Source organism: Phoxinus phoxinus (genome assembly GCF_949152265.1).
Source record: "Phoxinus phoxinus genome assembly, chromosome: 1".
Classification (NCBI taxonomy): domain Eukaryota; kingdom Metazoa; phylum Chordata; class Actinopteri; order Cypriniformes; family Leuciscidae; genus Phoxinus; species Phoxinus phoxinus.
The window spans coordinates 19,096,249-19,119,209 of NC_136876.1; the positions used below are offsets into that span (position 1 = coordinate 19,096,249).

Consider the following 22,961-nt stretch of genomic DNA (forward strand, 5'->3'; position numbering starts at 1 on the left):
AATATTAGCCCTAAATTACCCAGAAAAGCACTTCTTTTTTTTCTTTTTTCTTTTTGGATTTGGGGTATATTGAGCTCCAATAATATTCCAGTACATTGCAATTTAAAATATTACTTTTATTGGACTTCACAACTTATTGTTTAATACATAACTCAAGTGAACCTTAAAAGCCTGCTGCATATTTAATATGCAAATTTACTTTGCTGAAAAACCTGTTGCACATAATCTACTGCATCGTCTGATAGTTTTAGTATAAATCTAAAAACGTCCCCCTTCAGATTGTGATACATGTATACAATGATTTTTATAATGTTAACATAGGAATAACTGTTATATTGTTAGTAATATTTCAAGATGAACTTACTGGAATGAAGCAAATTATGTTTACTTGATTATCTGTTTAAAAATGAGGGTATTAAAGATGATACATCAGGCTTTTGAAGAGCAAGTATTTGTTCATCGCTTAACCATATTGCATTGCATTATGTTTGTCAAAGCTACAAAGCTTTGATCCTAAAAATAGGCATTTAAATATCATCTAAGATTAGTATTGGTATGCTAATGGATGAAATATGATGCTCAACAAAATAACATACGCAAACCCTTTTTTAATAGTTTGTCTGATCAATATACTGTTTCATTTCAAATAATTAACATTTTCTGATTATTATTGCATATTGTCAGGCCTTTGAAGGCTTAAGTCAAGTTTTGTATTGCCAATTTCCCACTACATATCGATTTAAAGCAGCTTTAGAGAAAATATTCCCTTCTGCTGTTCAGCAAGACATTTGAAACTCTGAGGAAAAGTTGGTAACACTTTACAATGAGGTTCATTAGTTAACATTAGGTAATGTATTAACTAACATGAACTAACCATGAGCAATGCTTTTGTTACTGTATTTGTTAATGTTAGTTAATAAAAACAAAGCTGTTCATTAATAGTTAATATTAGTTCACGTCACGGTGCATGTTCTAATGTTAACAAGATTTTATTAAAGTATTATTAAATGCTGAGATTAACATTAAAAAAAGATTAATAAATGCATGCGTGCAGTTCATTATTAGTTAATGCTAACTAATGAGTTAACTAATATAAAGTGTTGCTGAAAAGTTGTGGTTGCTATTACATTTTTGAGGTAATATTTTTGCAAAGGCATTTTCTTATGTCTCTACGTAGATAGATTAAATATAATTAGGATACCTCGTTTATCTCATCTTTACCTAGAGAGAAGGGGAAAAAACAGCACATTTTAGCACACTTTCTCTTTTCTTCAATCGCTCTTCACTTCCCCCCCTCACGCCTGCACTCGTCCTCCGCGCGCACAGGGGTCGCTGTAGCGCAGCGCGTACTCTCGTCGACCGCTGACTTTCCCGGGTAACGCTTCCTCTCGAGGCTCAACTCTACCCGTAAAGATGCCGTCGCTCGAATTCGACGAGTAAGTTTTTCATATCGTTTTTACTGACTCTTAGTGCTGTTTATTAGGCATCTAATGACTTGTGTTTTTCGTCAGCTCAAAGCCGAGCTGGGCTGATCAGGTGGAGGAGGAGGGAGATGAAGGTACGAGGCCGCAGCGAAGCCTGCGCTTATCATCACACACACGTGTTTAACACACACTTTTTCATTAAAATAAATATACTCATTACATGAAGCCATATGAGAACATGCTTTACAGATATATAAACACTCTGATTATTGTGAAAAGCACAGGAAGTGCGCACTGAAGAAGTCAGCTGGTGCTTTGTACGGTTCACTTAGATATGTGACAACACTAAACATACTAATGTCCCATGCAGTCAATTTAATTGAGGTCATAAAACTGTAAAAATAATTCTACAAGAATTATAATTAAAAAATAGTATTAGATGACATATATGTGCATGCATGCTGTTCCTGCCTTGTGAACTAACCATAATAATGCTTCTTTAAGGGATCAGTTTACATAAACTATTTCTCAACAGGTTCACTTCCTTCGCCGAAAGAGACTGTCAAAGGTAACATCAAGACTAACACAGAATACAAGATAGATGAAGATGGCCAGAAGTGTAAGGTCAGTAGAGTTTTATATTATATAGTACTTGTGAATGGGTTTCAGAAAATTTAGGTTTCATTATTTATACGTTGCTCTTCTGGTCAGATTATCAGGACGTTTAAAATTGAGACACGGAAAGCCTCCAAAGCAGTAGCCAGGAGGAAGGTAAGTCTTCATTTGTCTTTAACACATTAATATCTAGGCCTGTCATTATCATACATTTTGTGCTGATGATTAATTGGCAAACAAATAGTTGTGATTACAATTTAGTATAAGCTGAATATATATACTTTTTTGCCTTTTAAAATGATAAACTGGGCTCATATGTTTTACTTAAATGCTATGAAATTCATATTTATCTAAGACTAATAGTTTCTTTTGTGTACTTTCCAACAGTTCATTTTATACTTTGGCAAAATGTCATTCAAATTTAAACTGCACATTTAGACAATTAATCAATAATCATGACAGGCCTATTTATATCTCCATTAAACATATTGTTATAGATTTTTTGAGGGATTGATTGTCTTTTCCCAACAGAACTGGAAGAAATTTGGCAACTCTGAATTTGATCAACCAGGGCCGAATGTTGCCACCACTACAGTGAGTGATGACGTCTTCATGACCTTCATCTCCAGTAAAGAGGTATGATCGTGATGAACTCCCAGTTTTTACTCTGATCCATACTAAGAAACCGAAAAGTGTTTTGTTAGTCACTTCTGATTTGGTGCAAGCTGATATATTTCAGTCCTTTGACGTGTTTCACTTCCCTGTTTTACCGATGCCAACTTGAAGTGATTCTCCCCGCTGTTTCACAGGACTTGAATGCTCAAGACCAAGATGAGGACCCAATGAACAAGCTGAAAGGTCAGAAGATCGTGTCCTGCCGTATCTGTAAGGGGGATCACTGGACCACTCGCTGTCCGTACAAGGACACACTCGGTCCAATGCAGAAGGAACTGGCTGAGCAGTTGGGCCTGTCCACGGGAGATAAGGAGAAGGCAGCGGGTACCGGTATGTTAAGCATATTTTTGGAGTCGATTATTCATTTTTTTTTTTTTTTTTTTATATACAAATAATTTTGTTTTGATATCTAGAGCCTGAGCCTGCCCAACCAGTCCAAAGCAAGACTGGGAAGTATGTTCCCCCCAGCCTGCGGGACGGTGGTACTCGCAGAGGAGAGTCCATGCAGCCTAACCGCAGAGGTGTGTGTTTGAGATTCAGATCTCCAACGCTGTGATGTTCTCAGTCGTGAAGGCTAATGCTAATGTGTTGGTGTTTTCTCTGCAGCGGACGATAATGCTACGATCCGCGTGACCAACCTTTCCGAGGACACCAGGGAGACGGATCTGCAGGAGCTTTTCAGGCCTTTCGGCTCCATCTCTAGGATCTATCTGGCCAAGGACAAGAACACGGGCCAGTCTAAGGTGAGAGATGTGAAACACGACGAGTAGTAAAAGATCCAAGTTGATTCATTTACTAATGAACAAAAAACAGGAACATGAGCTTAATAGTTCACCTAAAAATAAACCGACTTGTTTTTATAAAATGACTGTCACACTGTTAGAAACGCATGAAGCACCATGTGATTTATTCTTCTGGAGAAATTCAAGACTTCTTTCCCCATCACTCCAGGGCTTTGCCTTCATCAGCTTCCACCGCCGCGAGGACGCAGCCAGAGCCATCGCTGGCGTGTCGGGCTTTGGATACGATCATCTCATTCTCAATGTGGAATGGGCCAAGTGAGTCCTCCAGAAACTCTTCATTTAAAGGGATAGGGAGGGATCAATTGTCATCATTTACTCACCCTCATGCTGTTCCAAAGCTATATGTGTTTCTTTCTTCTGTTGAACACAAAAGTATCATTTTGAAGAATGTCGGTAACCAGTTGACATCCATAGTATATATATATATTTTTCGACTATTGAAGTCAGTGGCTACCGTCAATTGTCTTGTTACCGACATATCAGGGCCTTTAGAGTCTAAATGGAGCAGCAGGTATGTTTTCTCTGATCTGATCATGTTTTGCTTTGTCTTTCCAGACCCTCCAACAACTGAGAGAGTTCCATAAATATTCCAGGAGGTCTAGAGCTGTTCTCCCAATTGTATTAGGCAATGATTCAAATAAATCCAAATGATAAAACATCCAGTTGTCTGATGTGTTGTGGCTATGTTCCTTAATTTGTCTTTGATCGGCTTGTTTTCGGAGTTCTTGCAATGATTCTCTTACAAATAATAGAGAACTAATGAAGAAATCTGAGGGAAATGCAGATCTGCCTTTGTTTAATGTTGTTAATGTTCAATCCTATAGGGGGCATCACTAAAGACAAGGCTGAAACCACCATAGACATATTGGGTATCTTGATGCTGCCCCTCTCGTTAGGAGGACAAAGTTTTAAGTGATTTTTGAGGTGGTCTTCCTCAGCAGTCCATAATTATCAAATCAAAGAAGGTAGGCTTCCGTTCACAGATCCAGAACATTCCAGCGCGACGCGTCAGTTTTAACGGTAAAGGAGTATGAGGGAAGATAAGATGCAAGTAGCTTAATATTTGTTTTTAACATTTAATTCATGTTTTACGATATAAATGTTAAAAGACAGACAGCAATATCCAGTTACTTTTTGACATTCTAAGTACCTTTAAGTAATTCATAACTGATAAGACAAGAAATATTAATGTAACCGCACCTTCTTAAAAAAACAGCGTAGGCTGATTTTAAAGGGGTTTTGGACACTTTTTTTTTTTTGCTGGTCTAAGCTGGGAGACAAGCTAAAAGACAAGCTGAACACCAGATAAGACCAAAAAAAGGGGGGTTTCAGCAGGGCATAGACAAAAAAAGATGTCACGCTACATAGGCCACAGTTTAGCAAGCAGATAGTACCAAAAATACTCAGTGTTCATTAAAAAAAAAAAAATCTAAGGTTGAGTACATTGTATAATTAATGTTTTGACAAGCATTAATCATATTTCATGTATACTTTAAATTTGCAATGCATGATTTGATAATGCATTTACTATATATCCTGCAGAATGCGTATTGCATGTTATTGGATAAAACATAGGCCATATATTTTCCATTCAAGGCTGTTTTGTCAGGATTTCACTGGAATAGAAGAACATGAAAACTTCATCCACACAGAGTGATTCACGGCAATGGTTTCACAAAGTGGCCAATAGTGTTATAAATCTTTAAAAAAATTACACCTGCTAAGTACGCATATGTGTTAGTGGATACATGTAATATTTGGTGACCTTAGATACAGCTATCATAAAACCAGCAGAAAAAAAATGAATACTGACAATTTTCTCACTACATATGACTTGTGGTTAATGTACTTGTATGAGCAAATTACAAAAGTACATTTTAATTTTCTGGAAGCTGGGCTAATTGAGTAAACTGAGGGTCTGACCAAGGAATGCAGAAACTAACAGATAGCAAATACAGATATGGCCTCTAACATAAATACCAGAATATATACCGTTTTAAGGAAACTCATTTTCAATTACAGTTTTTTTACAATCGCTATGACAGTTTTTTCAATACATTTAACACGTTTCCTAAACTCTTAACACAGTTAGCACAACATCCGTCTTTGTAGGCTATACAATTAACACATTTCTTGTTGCTTTGACAAAATGCATACAGTTAACACAAATTTAAAATGCTTGAACTTCTTTTACACACAAGCTCAACCAATACCAAACCAATGTAATTTTACTGCCAAATTTACAAATGCTTTCACACTGTATGTCAGAACAGATAACATCATGTTCTAAACATAACTTATAGGCTAAAGTCAAGGTGAACAGCTGTTCATATTGTGAATTGAAACACAAATATATTCCCTGTATTTTAGTCCATTGCTACTGAGAAACAGCTTATTGAAGTTATGCAAATATATAAATTACAGCTGATTCCCATCTAGGAAGCACACTCGGGTGTTGAGTTTCTTTCAATCGCATGACCAAATGTTATAATGTAAAAGAGGACTCTTTGGGCTGATCTTGTGTGGAAGAGGAACAATATAGAGCAACACAAAGAGAGAGAGAAAGAAAGAAAGAAAGAAAGAAAGAAAGAAATGCCTGCACGGGGGGAGAGGAAGATGAGTACCAGGACAAGGGAGAGGTATATCTTGCTGTAATGTCCTTTTGCAAATAAAGTATTTACTGCAGCAATTCTGTCTCTGTCTTTTTTTTTTTTAATTTATAAACTGTACATTAAGCTACTCTGAGATGGTCATTATTTTTTTGTATTGAATTTCTACAGCAAAGGAAACAAAATGCATGCATTTACTAATCCCAACAAAACAAAAATGTAGAGAGGCTTCAAAAGAAACTACAGTGCAAAACACAATCTATGATCAATACAATATACTGTCTATTAGCAGACCTGACACATAACATAATGCAACATAATAACATAATGTTTTTTTTTTGTCTGTGTTATGATTGACTAAATGTTCCTGTTGGAAGCGAACATGTGTTAGTGTTTTGAATAATTATTTGATTTTGAAACATGTTTGCAATGTTTTGTTAGACAGTGTATTGTGTTAGTGTATTATTGTATTTTGAAAAATAGTTTGAGTTTAGTTTACAATGTGTGATTTTGGGCATGAAATTAACCGTTTTGCCAATTGTGTGTTTTAGGTGTGTTAAGAGTTTAGGAAAATTGTTAAATGTATTGAAAACACGGTCATAGCGATCGTAAAAAACTATAATACAAGGAATGTAAATCCACCCCTCCACACAAAACATTTGAAGCTGAATGTAATTAATGTAAACATTTATATTAAACAGCAATGGCACTTCCAGTTTTTATATGGTATATTTTAATAGTAATACCATGGTACCTGCTTGTCTGTTGGATAGTTACTGATTATGTCTAGGCGTAGGAGTTTTGTTCTTATCAAATAAGTATTTTAGCATCTCCAAATGTGTCAGCATGTAAGATACACATGTGGGTTTGTCAGTAACCCTGTAACTTGTCAAATTTGTTAAGAGATCTTGTCAAGTTGAGCATTTTAGCTGGTTTATATATGAATGCAGGCATCATAAAAAATAGAATATACAATTGTTACAAAAATGTATTACTCCAGTTTTAAAATGTATAGATAAGTGAGTTTCAATGGTATTTTGACCATTGAACTAGGAAATGTCTTCAGTTTCAATTCCAAAAAAAAAATCTTAACTACAACATCAGACATAACCCATTTATTAGATTCCAGAAAGAACAAAACCATTTGACAACAATGAGACATTGAATAAGAGCTTTATTTGAAATATTACAACATATAAAAAAACTACATAGAATTTATGCCACTGTCTCAGTGGATAATTGCAAATACACGGTTAAAAGCACATTTAGAAATTGATAAAACATCACATAATGGCACTGACTGCACAGACTGTCCATAGAAATGCCACTGAAGTGGCCGGGCTCCAGACTAGCTTATGAATAAATGGAATGAGTTTAATGGGCTGATGCATCACACACTCCCAAACACAATGCAAATGGCCTGCTGTTTTATGATAAGATGCCTTTAGTTTCAAACCTCCATCTTCTCCTTTTTTACAGGCTCTGAGAGAAATGTTGAACAAGAGATTAAAATGTGTTCTAGTGAGAAGTACTTGAAAAAAAAAAAATATATATATATATATCACCTGTAGCATTCTCCTTTATTCTCTCCTGCACACATCTCTTGATCTCCAGGCCAATGGCTTTGGAGAGGGGTGGAGGCACAGCATTACCAACCTGAGAAATACAAGGACAGAAGTGTTACTTTTTAATTTACTCTTCACAAGATGAGAAGTGAAAGGCTGAAGCATCATACCTGTCTGTGTTTGTCTAGGACATTGCCGAAGAAGCGATAGGTGTCCGGGAAGCCCTGGGAGCGTGCACATTCCCTGACACTCACCACACGGTGCTGCTCAGGGTGCAGGACGCGTCCCTGGGGAAATGACACCTTCATTAACATCAGTGCCACTGCAACAGGGCACAACTTGGTATTTAACAGAAAGTCAGCTTGTGAACTCAACCACGAAATGGTAATATTGTGAAATATTTCCACTAGTGGTTTTCTATTTTCAAATGGAATTTATTCTTGATGCAAAGCTGAATTTTCTGCATCATTACTCCAGACAGTTAGTCATATGATCCTTCAGAAATCATTCAAATATGATTTGATAAGAAACATCAATGTTGAAAATGGTTGTGCAGTTTTTTGGGACTCTTTGAATAGAAAATTCAGACAAATATTTTTAAATCGAATTCTTTCCAACATTAGCGTCACCTTTGATCATTTGCATGCATCCTTGCTGAATAAAAATTATTAATATATTTTAAAAAAAGCACACCACCGTTCAAAAGTGTAGGGTCAGAAAGATCAGTCTCTTTATGCTTCATGTCAGGACAGGTTAGTATATGGCCTATGAAGGTAATACCTGCTTTCCCATAGGCTCAGGATTGGTCACCGTAGTGCTGAAGAACCCGTCCCATTCCAGACGGCCGTACAGACCAGCCCAGTGATTGTGGCGGTTACCCGTGTGAGGCAGACACCAGGGAACCAATGTGTTGAACTGCCTGTCTGCTGGGTCACATGGTTTTCCTAGTGCAATGAGACGGTAACTGGTAAGTCAGGATTTTGATTCATTGGAAGAAACAAAGAAGCTCCAACCGATGGAAATACAGACCCTCAGCACAAGAACACACTCCTCTTAAAGCACCAGTGCCACTGCGGCCATTCTTTTTGTCGGGGTGGCTGTAGCGAAGCTTTTTTGTGGTGGTGCCGTCCCGCAGCCGCACCTCAATATTAGGCAGATCCCTCCAGTCAGAACCAGGAGCTAAAGGAATGTGGCGCATGCGGGCCGCGACCAGGGCGCTCATGTCCTACAACAGCACAAAATCGAATTACTAACCTGCTCAGCTTGTTCGAACTAGTGCCTTCTCTTGCAAAACCTAATTTAGCACATATTGAGAAGACTTAGTGAGCTCTTCTGGTATCTAATCCTTAACTTCCTTTATGTCAGACAGGAAATTTCTTTACAGCTGCAGTTGATCCAAGTTACTTATTTTTTCTTTTCACTCATGCAATACATTTAATTCAAAGCCACTGATAGTCATTTAACTATTTTCCAAGTGTCAAAAGACTCAGTCAATGCCGACGGCACTGAAAAGGCACTGACCTTACAGATGTGGTCCCGGAGGATGGGCTGGTACTGAGAGCCACGAATGTGTCTCTGGAACCAGGACTGCGGCTCGCCATTGTAGGAGATCTCCAGAGCTGCGGCTCCGTTGCGGATCTCAGGGAGGTCAGACATGGTGTCCCGCACTGTGATGGTGCGATAAACGCCCCCATTTCCACTGGAGAAGAATTAAGTGTAAAATTAGTATAGAAAACTGCAGAATTTAATAAAGTGACTCCAGCATTACCGTTCACAAATGCATACCGAGTCACATTGCTGAAATATTTCTTTTCATCTACCGCCACACTAAGAGAACACGCTCGTGGGGCAAACACATGCAGGGGTTCAGGGTAACGGGGCAGCTTTTCACCCGGTGCCGCAGCCAGGATGATCGCCCTGCGCCGGGTCTGGGCCACCCCATACTGCCCAGCCTGCAGAAGAAAAGAGAATAATGAAGAATTAAAAATAGATGTTAATTTATTATAAAAGTGCTAATTTAAATACAACTTGCCTGTAGCACACCAAAGGTGCACTGGTATCCCATGCGAACCAGACAGCGCAGCGTGAGTTTCAGGACCATGGAGCGCTTGAACGACACAAAGTTCCTCACATTCTCCAGCAGGAAGAACTTTGGTCTGTAATAGTCACAGTAACTGAAAGGAAAGAATGGACACACAAATGGTGAATATCAAGCATTTCCAAATATGCAAAGCCTCATTTTACTGTAAGACTCATTGTGCGAACCTCAGATAAGAGACAACCAGAGAGTTCTTGAATTTTGAGTATGTGCGCGAGTTGAAGCGGTTCATGCCACTGAACCCTTGGCAGGGCGGCCCACCACAGAGCATCTCCACGTCACCCTTCTGAGGCAGCTTCTGTCCAAGAGAGTTGGTCTTCTCTCCAGACATCACCAGCTTCAAAAGGACATTACAGTCCTCTGTGAAAACTGTGGTGCCAGGATTGTTCAACCTGAAGGCCTGAGCGGCAGGATCCCACATCTCTATGGCCCAATTGGTTTCTGAGATTCCTGGTGTTTGGGAAAAGAAATGCATAAGCAGGGCATGACATTTAAATCTGCATACGTGCCATTTACCCCAAAGGCATTGTTTTTACTTTTATAAAAGTTCTTCCCCCCCACTTGATATATGCTTCAGCTTTTATTTTAAATTTGATCAATTCAACTGGAATAATTAGACACTATTAGGGCTGTTACCAATCAAATTAAATAATTTACACTTAATTACAAATGCATAATGTTATTAGATGTTTTTTTTTAAAGAAACTTAACATGAAACTAAACTGCCAGTAGGTGGCGGCAATTGACCATCTTAATCAGATTTATTAAAATATGAGGCAGTTGTCTATGAATGGGTCATTAAATCTTTGAAAGATTCAGCATTTTGAAAAATCAGTTGAGTGATGAAAACACGGCTGAGTGTTGCTGAGACAGTGCAACCTTGTTAAGCCAGTAAATTATACATTATATATTATCCACTATCAATCGCTACTTGCCTTCTGGTATTTTTATTAATCAGGCTACTTGTCTGGCCAAGCAAGTAAAGCTTTCACTTGCCCCTTCCAAAAAAAACTAAAAAACATCCACTTGTCCCCAATAAGCATGAATGTCAAGCCCTGAATATAAGATACATATAATACAATGGCTCCATAAAGGGGTTTTGAATAGAAGCCCGACCTGCTTGATGGAACCCCTCAGACAGACCACCACAGCCAGAGAACACATCCAGTGTGCGCAGTTTGGGGACTGTCGGCTCTTGCGGCTCCTGATCTGGTGATTCCTGTGAGGCTGCTTTACCTTTCCCTTTCCCTGCAAACAATCACAATGCACAAATTATTTGGCTGTAATTTATCCAGGCAGTCATTAACTTATGGAGGATTTTTAAAGAATTGCATCATGGAATTTGTTCTAGTTATCCCGTTTCATTGGCTAGATATTGGCCAAGAATTCCATGAATTGTCATCCCAAATTTAAGGCCCGTTCTCACCAAGAATGACAGCTGTAAAACCATATTAGTGTCCACGTCAACACAACGTTGTTTATTATAAGCTCATGCTGCAGTTATGTCCTGTCACTTAATGCTCAATTTATTTAAAGCAGGATGGATTGAGATTGGCTTTCTGTTTTAATCATTCATTAGCTAGCGAGAAAGAGAAAAAAAAGAAAACCCTGCTTGGATTTCAGCACAGAATTTAACTCCTTCCCACAGGTTATGCGTTTATAAGGAGGGAAATTCCCACAAACATTTATAACATTAGCTTGTTGGCTGAATAAGCAAATTAATCCACAGATTACCAGATCACAGATTGTACCGTCTGTACAAGCAAGCTGCAATACAAGACTTTCACTTTTTTGAAGGTTGACTTTCTATGAAAAACCCTTTTCTTTTATTGGTCGGATGAAATATGCTAATTTTGGGTTTTCATGAGCTGTATGCCAAAATCATCAGTATTAAAACAATAAAAGACCTGAAATATTTCAGTTGGTGTGCAATGAATCTAAAATATATGGAAGTTTAATTTTTATCATTACATTATGGACAATGAACTATCACAATATGCTCATTTTTTAAGGACCTGTATATGAATACTCGACAAGATGTTTCAAATTCAGTCGGTGATGTCTTAAGTGAAGATAAACAGTTGAGAAATGCGTATCAGTATATTGGATCCATGCATTAGCTCTTAAAGTGACAGTAGCCTAATATTCCTGCTGCTGTCTGTCATGAATGCTGATCAAAGAACAAAAGCCAGCGAGAAGAATCAATCTGCATTTAAATGATCCAATTTTCATAGTATTCTGTACCTGAATACTGTTAGACCAACCTGAAAACCTTAAACAAATCTCATTTGTATTTTATTGCATTTATGCTTCTGCCTGTAATTTGTTTATTTGTTCTTGTTTATTTGGTGAATTCCATTCAAGGTTGAAATCAAGAAATTTCACAAGTTGAAATTGTGCCGTGTAAAAAAAGCAAAAATTACCTCATTGTAAGAACAAAAACAGATATAACTATTGTTTTACTTGTCCTTGGTGTGAATGGGAATTTACACTTACCTTTCCCCTTTCCTTTCCCTTTGCCCTTTTGCACGGCTGATCGGGCATGATTGGGAGGATCCTCAAAGCTCTTACTCCTGGCATTATAAGCCTAAAGAAAACAAAAACCTTCAAACAACAGAAAAACCAAGTGGCTAACCATTTCTCTCAAATCTGCTTTACTGAAAAAGCAGTGCAGCTGAATTAAAACATTTTGCAAACTCACTCATGAGCAGAATGACTCCACCACAGAACTGCTAATTTGCCCTTTAAAGCTCATTCTTACCTCTAGGAAATAAAAGCGATCAGGTCCTCTACTTGAATAGTCCTGCACACTTTCCACAAGATCCTCTGCATACTCCACACGGCAGCGGCCCAGCACATCCGCCATGTTCACGGTCACCTCTTCATCACTCCAGTACAGCTGGTTTATGTCCGAGTGGTAGGCACCCTTTGGTCCTTTATGAGTGTTTTCAGGCCTGAAAGCAACAGTCATCATGGAAAGGGAAGGAAAATAAAAATCAGTTCAGTTTAATGTACAACCTTAAATAGAAACTGGAAGGAAATCGGTTTCCTGAAGTACAACATTTAAAAGCAGATCCAGTGGTTAATATGCAAGACGATGAAAATGTGTCACCTGTAGAATTTATAGAGGCGCAGTTTGATCTCGGATGTGTCGGGCTTTCCATTGCTGCGCTTGCTGCAAAAGATTTCTTTGATACGGCCAACACGGAAGGGCTCTGGAGCATCCAGGTTTGAGCCCTTTATGTAATCAGAGGACTTCCTGTAGTATTCTGGGTAAAGATCCTCATCAACATCCTCCTTTCTGTGAGAACGCTTCACTGGGCTTGCAACCTTAACCCTAAGAGAGAAAAGACACCTTTAATAAGATGTTTTGAGGTAAAAAGGAGTTAAGGATTTAAAAAAAAAAAGAACGTACACAAAATTAAAAGCATCAGGGGGTAGATAGACGCTGTCTCCTACTCGGTACTGCTCTCCCTTCAGGCTAGCCAACCCATAGAAGGCTTTAGTGTCCCTCTCCTCATCCTCCAGGGGCTCATAGGCATGAGGCGCATCCTGAGCCATTCGTTCCTTAATCCTGGTGCAGCTGGCACAGAACCTGCCATAAAACATGCATTAAAGTGCAGGTAAAGAAACAAAGGAAAGAAAAGGGTCTCAAAGACAGTACGTACTTATACTTGCAGTCCTCCGATGGTGTGACATTGGGAGGCGTCTCAAAGCGAGCACATTCCCCTTCATACCAGAGCTGATAAAAGAAGCTTTCGCCATCATCCTCGATGACTTTGATTTCATCATCCATGCCACCCTAAAAGCATGCAAATATTAAAACTTCTGCCCAGTTCGTTACCAAACACAAATGTAGCTCAGACTTCGGCATCTGTACCTCCATGAACCAGTTTTCAGATGGAGCCTTGTAGAGGACGTTGACCTTGCCATGGACAAAACTCAGCTGCATGTCTTCACAGTCATCCACCAGAAAGAGCTCAAGAGGGTCTGATGACTCTCCAAGCACAGTATCGGTGCCACGGCAGAACCAGTGGGCATGAAACATCTTCTCACCGTCCTCCCACAATGCTGCAATCCTACAAACAAAAATAAACCAATGGCTTATCGCTTTGAGGCAATACAAATGTTGCCAATAAAGGTCTGTTTGGTTTAACCTCCTTGCAAAAACAAGTTTGCATTGATAAAAGGTTACCTTGCCAAGTAGATGGGGTGTGATGGGTCATCAGGGCTGACAGACACACAATCTCCAACCTCAACCACCTCATTCTCAACACGCACTTTCATGTAGTATTCCCGCTTTCCCTCAGTCTGAAAGGACAAGATCAATACTTTTGAGACCTAGAAGTGGACATCCAGGTTCTCAATACAAGGTGAAACCATATACCTTGATGGGCTCTCCCACCCAGCTGATCTTATTCTTGGTCTGTTTCTTTTTCTTGGCCTGAGACATTTTCTTTTTCTCTTTAAGAATCGGCAACACATCCTCCTCTTCTATATTCTCATCATCCTCCGCTTCTTTCACTGCCAGGTTGGGACATCTGGAAAAAAGACGACACCCATTTAGCTTTAAACTGGTAAACAAAACCAAGGCAAGAGCTGGAAAATCTGCCAGAAAATAAAGAGCTTTCTAAAAAGGTTATCCTATTCATACTCTGTACGACATGCTAACAAAGAGCAGACTCATGCTTTAGTCAGTCAGCACTGAGTTAGATCAGCACTGAACAGATCTGGAACAAAACAGACACAATGAACCGATTTTCACATCTAGAAAGATTAGCAATGGCTCAAAGAAAGGAGGAGAGACCAAGGCAAGATCATAAGCAGTAGTCATGTTAAAGACAGAATTCAAAACTAGCTCTGACATTTCACATCACATTGAAACAATATTGCATTTCTGCCAAGCAGAATTACACAAGTATACCTCCTCTTCTGGCAGGCCTGTTTACTTCTGCCACTGCCGCCAAACTTGATCATATCTTTGCAGGCTGAACACTTGCCACAATCTGGTGCTTGACACACCTGAAAGATAAAAAACAGAATTATACCAGTCTTGTCACATGGACATTTGCAGGCTTAATTTGGTTGCAATAAAAGACAACTTCTGGAGAACCTACCTCACAGACACCACACCGTTGTCTCTTCACTCCCCCATCCTTATTGTTCTGGTCAATCTCATCAGAGAAAAAGGTATCAAAGATTAGGTAGACCAGTTTCGTGGTGGTGGCTTTAGTCGGGCCCTTGTTGTCCTTCTCAATCTTGGTGGGATGACGAACGGCTTGTCTTCTGGCTGCTCTCCTGAGGGGGGAAAACAAAATGCAATAAGAAACACATTAAACTTTACAGAAGCCACTTAACAGCCAAGCAAAAAGAGCCATGCATGTAATATGTATGGAGGTCACAATACACTGAATGGATTGACAGTTTGTCAAGACTCGGTGATACATTCATCACTTCAAAGCCTACTTTAAAGATGACTTGTGGAGAACAGCTCTTTTTTTTATATATACAGAACAAGGACATTCAGTTCCTTCAGAGGCTTTGTTTCTCCAAATGGGAAACTTGTAAACAAACAATGGGAGTGCAAATTAACATCTGTTATGCAGAGCCATGCTAGTTGGGGTGGAAAAGCTATGGAAAATACTCTTGTTCTCGTCACCCACCCCTTTTAGCTAGGGAAGTAGGTTGCCACCAACAGACTATTGAAGTTGAGCGTATGGGAAAATTGATAAAAACCAAGCCACACACTCTGCAGAAACATTGTTTTACATACCAGTACAGCTGCCTGCTGCGTTAGGGAAGGTTAGAGGATCATTAGAAACAGGAGATCATGGAACAATAACGAGTGAATCGCAACACCGAATGTTCAGAGCCTACCATAGCTTCAAAGTTAACCCAAAACATTAAATTAAAACTTAAGCATTTAGTCACTGAAAGCAAGCGACGCAAATATAGTTTAATTGACTCCATTAGGAGCAAAGGGTCAGACACTAGAAGTACTTCATAATTTGTGCATCTAAAGCCAATCTCTGCCTCCCAATCAAGAATCCTTTGAACCCCCCAGCACCTATTAGAGTAACTTAAACATGATCCAGTGCTTGGACAAATTTGCTAAAATATTGTGTACATGTATATGGAGACAATACAATAGGCAGGCACTTTGCAACTTTGTGAATGATGGGCATTTTCACTTAATATGCAGATATCCACCTCTTTCAGGATGTAAAATTAGATAATGATCTAAGGCCCCGTTTACACGTACACTTATTTTGAAAAACTGACATTTCCCTTCGTTTACATGCATTTACATTCTCTCAACTCAGGCCAGAGTGGAGATTTTGGAAAACTTCATTTGCACGTAAGCTGAGAAAAACTGAGTTTTAGGCAGCCGACGTCACAGTATGCGACTATTTTCAGGATTCTGATTGGCCAACGTTGGCTTGAGCTTCTTGTTACACTGTCACCTTCAGGTTTGGCATACTCTTGAAGGCATATACACAGGTTTGTGTAAACTGACAGGTGTGCACGATGTTATTTTTGAAAAGGGAGAGGGGTGAAATGTCCGTTTATGAAAATAGCCGGCCACGTGTAAACGTAGCCTAAGAGCATTGAGTTTCAGGCTAATTTAATAGGTTTAAATAGTGTAAACCTTGCCACATTGCTCTCTGAAGCATTTGGCTATTATATCAGTCAAACATTACTCAATGTTCACACTGAAACATTCAAAAGACCTTCACTCTATAAACTCACCTCTTTCCTAAAGTAACACCAGCCAGCTTGATCAAGTCTCGCATACAGGGAGTGACGATGATGGGCTGCTCGTCTGAGTCTCCAGCCTCATCATAGCTCTCCACCTGCTCCACCACAAACTGGGCATGGCGCAGCAGTGTGTCCTCAGTGAAACGGTTAAAGTTGAGCCCAGCAGGTGGAACAGTAGTCTAAAAAGACATGGATGAACACATCAGCACTGCTTCTGTGGGACAAGAGACCTATACTGTGCTTCAACATTTCAATCAGCTTACCTCAATTTTGTTAAGCAGATCCTCATATGTGGCGTCCTGGTTCTTCTGGAGAAATTCAACCACAATTTTGCTCATGTAGATCTTCTCCTGCATCAGAGCAAAAATGAGCGAGTACTCCTCACTGGGGTCCATTAGGATGTAGTCAGCAAAGGCTGCGGAGGAAAAAATAAATAAAATGCACAGTTGGATCTAAACGTGCATTGTGAAATTTGACAGTTACTTTATGAAACATTTACCTGTTGTGAAGCCAATTAAAGCCTTCTCTCCACCATCAAAACCAGTGATCCACCAAGCATTGACGGGACCAAGCTTCTTGGCAGGAACCCCACCTGAAGAGAACAATTGGAATCAATTTCTCAAGCTACACAAGTCAATTTTATTTAGCTAACTTAAGGATTTAAATGTCCTTATTGTAAAGAATAGGGCTGCCCACAACTTTATTTTCTAGACTAGTCATTAACTAAATCACATATTTATATTACCTAAATATATACTGGGGGAATACTAAACCAGTCTTTAATTTGTTATATATATATATATATATATGTGTGATATCTAGCCTATTCCACGCTCAAGCACACACTTACAGCAGTAACACAACATCGTTTTTCAGTCGAATGCAGAGCCTTGCAAAGTATGCTTCTTTTGACTCATACACGTACATCGGCGTTCGACGCATGCAGTTGAGCACTATTTTGCCGAGATTCAACCCATGTCAATATCTTGGTATTCGTTCATGCTAAAGTTGCACAAATGAGGGTACTTTTAACCTCTTTGCACAACCTCATCCATGTAGGCCTCCATTGTCGCTGTAACTTGCGGTCTGTTCTGTTTATGCAGTTTTACTGCAGTGGATTAACCAATTACTGCAACAAAAAAATGCACATTGCACATACTCTTTTGATGATGAAATTCGCATGGTGCGCACAGTAGGCCGACCCTGAGGAAAGTATACACAGAGTTTCAGTTTTGCGATTCGCTCCAGTTCACCGAGACAGACGACAGAAAGCACATCCTGTTTGTTTTATATTTTACAAAAGCAAATATTCTCTTGATTGAGAGTTTACACAAATAAACTACAGTTTTGAATGATGCATTACTATTATATGCATGACCAAAAAATTACAGTATTTTAAGTGGTTTCTGCTGTTTGTAAAAAAAAAAAAAAAAAAGTGCTAATATTTCAGCTTCCACATGAACACTTGGATAAGTGCCTAATAGCGCACATTTAACTTGGTTAACGTTAGAGTGAACGGCCAAGTTACTCGCATGTTTCAAATAAGCTATTTGAGGTCGATGGATATGTGAATGTTTGGATTTCCTGAGCGACACCTATTATCACAAAGACCCGACATTAACAATCTGTCCCTCACGGATTGAGTGATTCCGACACTGGATTTTTATCTGAGACTAAAATCTTGGGTGGACTAAGCCTTTTCTCATTGACAAACAATTAGTCGACTATTAGGGGACAGCACTAGTAAACAAACTTGGGACATACCATCCATGCATGGGTTGTCATCATAGATCGGCTTAACAGCACAACTGAAGTACAGTTCCACATTTTTCTCAATGAGGCCAGAGTCAAACGGACACAGGTGCCCATGCTTGTCATACACACTGTGAATGAGGATTACCACATCAGTCAAATCATTGGGGAAATAAATAAGAATAATGTTCAGCTTGATGCATCCCTCTTTATCACCTGAAGTTAGTTATCTTGTGCTGAGGCAGATCTTCATAGCTTTCAAAACCATCCTCATTTGCATCAAAGAGGGAAAGACGCTCATCGGTCAACATCTCTGGTTCATCCAACTACAATACACATTTTAAAGTATTGCATTTAATGATCAACTTTTAATTTGATATATAGATGTGAAACATTACTTTTTTTTACATCCAATAAAATAAGATCCAGCAGTTGCCATGGCAATTAAACAGCTCCAAGTTAAATGTAAAAAAAAAAAAAAAAAAGCTCACAGCATTATCAGGATCTCCCTGGAAGAACTTGAGGTCTGAATCATCCAGAAACTGCCTGCAGTCGGGACATTTCGGTGGAGGAGTCTAAAATGCAAATTAATGGGATTAATTTGGTGCATTAAATCAAGTAGCAGCACAAATGGGGAATGAAATGAGTCACCTTGGCTGTGGACACAGGCTTGATGTTGCCATTAGTGGCGTTCTCAGTGTCAGGCCTGAGAGAGGGGACAAGAATTAAATGCATGTGGCATGTGGTGCATTACCGATAGAGAACAACCGTTTTATTAAATTTACATTAAGAGGGAACTTACTTCTCAGCTTCCGTTTTAAGGCGTTTCTCTTCATGGACCTTGACGAAGGGAAAAGCTGCTGTTAAAATATTACTTTCATGGACTTAATAAAATGGCATTAACTTGCAAAACAATTTTACCTCCTCTGTAATGTCTTCCTCAGTCTTAACTTCTGCATCACCATTTGCTGCTTCACCATTCAACTCATCAGACTTGCGTTTTGGGCTATATGAGGGTACAACACCTTTCATTTATAAACGGAAGTGACTGAACACATTTTTATCTTATATCAACTGTTCAAGCACAACGCATTTCACAAGCCACAAATTAAAATCAGACTTGCACAAAAGGACACCAATCAGATATTAAATTTTCAACGTACACTCTAGAGAACATTGACAGGATAGTTGGCTGTTTCCCGGAGTTGCGTGTAACCCTGCTACTGGCTGGAGATTCTGGGGGGAAAGAGTGTCAATAACACTAAACATTCAAACATCCAGCAAAGATACAAATGTTGTAAAAACTGTAAAGCCATGCAACTCACTCTTGGTCTCAGAGTCTGCTTTACTGCGACGGCCACCCTTTCCCTTTGGGGCGCTGGGAGACTTTATAGCATCTCCTTCCTCCCGAGTATCCATGGCTCCTTCCTGCTCTCCATCGTCTTTGTGAGATCCATTTTCAGAGAAGCCGTTTGAATGTCCATTCTGCTCCACTCCATCATCCACCCTGACAACTCCCAAAGCTTTCTTCAGTATGGCCTTCACCTCCGATGTGTAAACTTCCTATACAGAAAGACACGAGTTAGAGCTCAAGTGCTCACAACTAACTACTCTAGATGAGAGAACTGAAAGGGCAGAGCAAACTCACAGTGGAAAGCTCAGAGCTCTTTAACTTGTCCTCAAGGATTTTGAGCTGGTCCTGAGTATCAGCGAGCAGGAACTCCTGCAGTAACCTGAGCTTTTCCTTTACACACTCCTGGACAATGAAGAAAGAAAGAGTGCAGTCAGGCAACATAAATATTCAGCAGACTTTGCTAAGTTTTATTAACTTAAGTAGGACTGGGATAAAAAATAAATTTAACAAACTTCTTTTAAGTAACCTCCTTTTAAATATAGTTGTCAGCTCAAATAATGTATGCAGTTTTTCAATTTATTTGAAATAGTTAAAAAGAGCAGTTTCATGTCTATCCTTGTATTGTCCAACTGGTTGAGATTGATATGGGATTTAGAAAGTAATGAGTACCAATATTTTATTAAGAGCGTAATCAGTACATAATTACACTGTTGAAGAGTGGGTGCCACATAGTTTACTTTACAGCATTAGTTAAAAGATAATTTCTTTGATCATATTCTCTCTCTCTCTCTCTCATATTATATATATATATATATATATACATATATATATCCCCATGTGATAAGCAGGAATAATCTAACCATTTTAATTGAATACATTTCCGAAGGATGCAATGAAAACCCCTCACCTCATCTGACAAACTGTCACCACCTTCATCCAGCACCTGAAGCCTGGGAACATGAAGGTAAACAACATCTCGTTAACATTGCCCCACTGATCTCTGCAACCACTTTGAGTGATCAAAATGACGAGAAATACATTTAACACTATAAATCAGATTTTAATATTTAGTCTTAACTCTATGGTAATATTAGCAGCTAATGTGTTCTTCTCAACAAACGCTAGCATGCGATTGCTCAAGTAAACAAATCACGCGCGTACGCAGAGGCGGCGTGCATTTATTTGCTTACTAACACTTCAGATGATCTTCCTTGAGTAAACTACACGAAATGCAGCCAAATTCAGTAGGGGTGGGTCTAATGACTTAAGCAGTGATGGAGTAGATGAAGACGGGAGGCGGGTAGGGCTTCACTCGGACGGACACATGTTTATTTGGCGCCAAATGCAGTCAGACTGACACCTGCAAGTCAAATCGCATCAAAACAACCAGCCGCCGACTGTTTTACCAAACTAAACGCGAGCTAATGGCATGTTCAGCATTAGTAACACGGCTAAATGCTAACTAGAGTAAAAAAATAAAACCGTCACGTTTTACAAACTTCAAACAGCCATTAATACAGCGGCCGATTTGTGACGTGATCAATGTGTAACGAGTCGCGAGCAAAGCCCGCGAACTAGCAAGCTATCAAACCTAGTCGTTGCTTTAAACAAACACAGCACCGTACCGTTCCTTGACATCCTCTGGCAGAGACAGTGAGGTCCTGGTAGGCATTTCAAGTTCGAGTTTGATCAAAGAAAATACTATTTAAAAACACGATTTAAAACAACACCGATGGATAAAAGCGGTTATTAAAACTGACAGTGTCAACAGCAGCGCGCGCTAAAGGGGCTCAACGGGCTTTATGAATTGATGCTAGCAGCTGGGAAATACGCGCGGGCCGCTTTTTCGCGCGGAAACGCGAGTTGGACGCTACCACTCTAATTCAAAGCACGGGAGTCAACGGTGTCAAATAAGTTGTGCGTTTCTATTTTGGTTTTAAATGATTCAGGTACGTTCTTGTGAGTATATAAAAAGTATTGTAGTATTATGAAATATATACTTTAAGAGTGAAGGAATATCAAATCGTACGTTGTCTTCAATGATTATTTTTATGTGCACCCCTTGTGCGGCTTCAGAAGACACAACCGATATAGGATGTACCACGTTTTGCCTCGCTCAGGGGTGCAAATTCGCCTCAACTCTTCCAGTGTAAATATTTAACTGCCATTGACGAATAGAAATCTGAAACCGAGCCGACCAATTCGATTGATCTATTTCAATCAAGTTTATATATGTAGCATTCATTTGTCACAATGTTAAAATATTTAATAAAGAAAACAAAGGATCTTCAAACAAACAGATAAACGTATAAATAAACATAAATACATGCTGAGTCCTGTGAAATAAAAACACCCTAAACTCAACATGAAACTAATGTTAAAGAAATTCAACAGCAGCAGCATTTCCTGCATGTTGCATTTGCATTTTCAGTGTTCAGGTTTATTTAAATCTATTGTATTATTCATGTTCATATTGAACTATTCAAAAGAAAAAATAATCACACAGATGCACTGAGTTTCACTAATTCATATTTTTCATGTTCATAACATATGTATAATCATAACATATATGTAATAAAGAAATACAAATTGAAACGTTAGTTATTTGAAAAGTATTTTTGTTTTTGATTATTTTATTTTAGATTAGTCTGAGAGTAGTAACCTACTCCTGTCACCACACTGCCAACCACAACAATCTGACAATCATTCATAGTTTGATCAGCCCACATAATCATGCAATATTCGTTTATCCTACAGATGGCGCAATAGGCCAGTATAATGTCATATGAGTTAGACTCGTTTCTTTGGCTGTCTGACCACTAGGTGACACTGTTGTAGTCACTGCTTTGCTTTGGATCTGGATGCATGCGGCGTGGAGTGGGAGTAGAGAATGAACATGAATCACACACAGAATTTACTGAGAACAACTCTATATGTTTGCAGCTGTTTAACCATGACTGACGTCACTTCCTGTTAACTCTTGGCCATATTCCCAGCTGTGTTGTCTCCCTGGGTGGGTTGCTGTTCCCACTCAGGAATTCTGGATGTTTGACAACAACCAGGCCAGACCATCTTTAAGCCCACTCAGTCAGGGTTCACAATCTCTATTTTTTTTTTAGCTAAGAGTACCCCAGCTTATGGTCATGCCGTCCCAGCAACCCCTTTCCCATAATGCCATTCCCATTGATCTAGTCATACTCCCCTTTTCCTATAAAACCCTTTGGCTAAACATCTGCACTCCCACAAAACCTTGGAACTGGCACTTATTGGGCTGTCAGAAATCAAGGCCAGCAGTTGGGCAATGTTG

General features: G+C 39.1%; 2 protein-coding genes across 3 annotated transcripts; one reads left to right on the forward strand and one right to left on the reverse strand.

Annotated features, from left to right (window-relative positions):
- Window positions 1-1,219: 1,219 nt before the first annotated feature.
- On the forward strand, window positions 1,220-4,175 carry eif3g (eukaryotic translation initiation factor 3, subunit G; the record flags this gene model as incomplete). 2 transcript variants are annotated; one of them, XM_079624525.1, is made up of 10 exons in its annotated part: window positions 1,220-1,436; window positions 1,512-1,558; window positions 1,960-2,048; window positions 2,136-2,195; window positions 2,571-2,675; window positions 2,849-3,044; window positions 3,128-3,235; window positions 3,321-3,457; window positions 3,666-3,772; window positions 4,073-4,175. In XM_079624525.1, exons 1-10 carry the CDS (start codon window positions 1,414-1,416, stop codon window positions 4,086-4,088), a joined length of 888 nt encoding a protein of 295 aa, XP_079480651.1. In that variant the 5' UTR covers window positions 1,220-1,413. The 2 variants fall into 2 exon arrangements, with proteins under 2 accessions (XP_079480651.1, XP_079480652.1); XM_079624526.1 differs by lacking the exon at window positions 4,073-4,175 and having other exon boundaries at window positions 1,315-1,436; window positions 3,666-3,776.
- A 3,052-nt stretch (window positions 4,176-7,227) lies between these two features.
- dnmt1 (DNA (cytosine-5-)-methyltransferase 1) lies at window positions 7,228-21,526 on the reverse strand. The gene is made up of 34 exons (XM_079623031.1): window positions 21,280-21,526; window positions 20,562-20,604; window positions 19,949-20,056; window positions 19,626-19,863; window positions 19,464-19,536; window positions 19,222-19,306; window positions 19,103-19,140; window positions 18,952-19,006; window positions 18,792-18,875; window positions 18,517-18,626; window positions 18,313-18,431; window positions 17,048-17,140; window positions 16,812-16,963; window positions 16,540-16,727; window positions 14,907-15,087; window positions 14,714-14,811; window positions 14,177-14,330; window positions 13,985-14,100; window positions 13,670-13,868; window positions 13,458-13,591; window positions 13,205-13,384; window positions 12,902-13,126; window positions 12,551-12,743; window positions 12,286-12,376; window positions 10,906-11,037; window positions 9,957-10,239; window positions 9,724-9,865; window positions 9,477-9,643; window positions 9,213-9,390; window positions 8,721-8,916; window positions 8,472-8,635; window positions 7,862-7,978; window positions 7,692-7,782; window positions 7,228-7,608 (listed from the first exon to the last, which is right to left on the reverse strand). Exons 1-34 carry the CDS (start codon window positions 21,324-21,326, stop codon window positions 7,577-7,579), a joined length of 4,506 nt encoding a protein of 1,501 aa, XP_079479157.1. The 5' UTR covers window positions 21,327-21,526; the 3' UTR covers window positions 7,228-7,576.
- Between the last annotated feature and the right edge of the window lie 1,435 nt (window positions 21,527-22,961).